At 72.5% G+C, this 1,524-nt stretch overlaps 1 protein-coding gene across 1 annotated transcript; it reads left to right on the top strand.

Moving 5' to 3' along the window:
* The first annotated feature begins 256 nt into the window (after positions 1–256).
* Positions 257–1,213, top strand: FOXE3 (forkhead box E3). Its single transcript, XM_059058306.1, has one exon. It carries the CDS (start codon positions 257–259, stop codon positions 1,211–1,213), a length of 957 nt encoding a protein of 318 aa, XP_058914289.1.
* The last annotated feature ends 311 nt before the right edge of the window (positions 1,214–1,524 follow it).

Genomic DNA, 1,524 nt, shown 5'->3' with positions numbered 1-1,524 from the left:
GGGTCTGGGACTGACTGACCCAAAGGGACGAGACCAAGGGAGGGGTGAAATGTTGGGGGTTGGGGATGGGAATGGGGGAGAATTGTCAGCATCGTAAAAGGATTGGGAAGGCAAATTAGAGGGGAGGCGCTGGCCAGCGGAGAAGGTCCGAGCCCTCGTCCCTGGTTTGGGGCACAGGGGGAGGGGGCCGTGTCCATATAAGGAGGGTCAGCGGCCCCAGCTCTCTCCGAGAGCTCGGGCAGCCCGCCACATTCTCATGCCTGGGCGCAGAGACATGGAGCCGCCCGCCGCTTTCTCGGGCTTCCCGGCCCCGCCCTCGGTCGCGCCGTCGGGGCCGCCGCCGTCGTCGCCGCTTGCCGGAGCCGAGCCCGGGCCGGATCCCGAGGAGGCGGCCGCCGGCCGCGGGGAGCCGGAACCTGCGCCGGCACCGGGCCCGGGCCGCCGCCGGCGGCGGCCCTTGCAGCGAGGGAAGCCGCCCTACTCGTACATTGCGCTCATCGCCATGGCGCTGGCTCACGCCCCGGGCCGCCGCCTCACGCTAGCCGCCATCTACCGTTTCATCACCGAGCGCTTCGCCTTCTACCGCGACAGCCCGCGCAAGTGGCAGAACAGCATCCGCCACAACCTCACGCTCAACGACTGCTTCGTCAAGGTGCCCCGCGAGCCGGGCAACCCGGGCAAGGGCAACTACTGGACGCTCGACCCGGCGGCCGCCGACATGTTCGACAACGGCAGCTTCTTGCGGCGCCGAAAGCGCTTCAAGCGCGCCGAGATGCCCGCGCTCCCTGCCGCGCCGCCCGCGCCCGCCGCCGGCCCGCCGCCTTTCCCCTACGCGCCCTACGCGCCCGGCCCCGCGCTGCTCGCGCCGCCTCCTCCCGCCGCTCCGGGCTCCACGCCACCCGCGCGCCTCTTCAGCGTCGACAGCCTGGTGAGCCTGCCACCCGAGCTGGCGGGGCTGGGCGCCCCCGAGCCGCCCTGCTGCGCTGCGCCCGACGCCGCCTTCCCGCCCTGCGCGGCAGCCGCCTCCCCGCCTCTCTACTCGCCGCCGCCCGACCGCCTGGGGTTGCCCCCGACGCGTCCTGGCCCCGGACCGCTGCCCGCGGAGCCGCTGCTGGCCTTGGCAGGGCCGGCGGCTGCACTCGGCCCGCTCGGCCCGGGGGAGGCCTACCTGCGGCCGCCGGGCTACGCGCCGGGGCTGGAGCGCTACCTGTGAGCCCTTCCAGCCCGGAGGAGTGGCTCAGGCCCCTCTCCCCCAGGACGGGGCGCTGCCTGGGAGCCCCCATCTCTGCCCCCTTGGCTTGGAGCGCACCTTGGAGCTCTCAGTTCTGCTTGATGGACTGAGCACACCTGTTGTATCTGTCTCTGCCCCCCATCTCCGGGGAGCCTCCCGCCGTCTCTCCACCGAACCGAACCCCCCTCCCCACCGCGAACTGTGAGGCCCCCGTTTCTTCTCCCTCCATTGTGCACAACCCCCACCCGCCAGCGCTCTTTGGGTCCCACGTCTGGGGACCCTGGATTACCACC

The sequence above is a fragment of the Kogia breviceps genome, chromosome 1, assembly GCF_026419965.1.
Source record: "Kogia breviceps isolate mKogBre1 chromosome 1, mKogBre1 haplotype 1, whole genome shotgun sequence".
NCBI lineage: Eukaryota > Metazoa > Chordata > Mammalia > Artiodactyla > Physeteridae > Kogia > Kogia breviceps.
The sequence above is the reverse complement of the archived record's forward strand: the minus strand, read 5'-3'. Positions and strand labels throughout refer to the sequence as shown.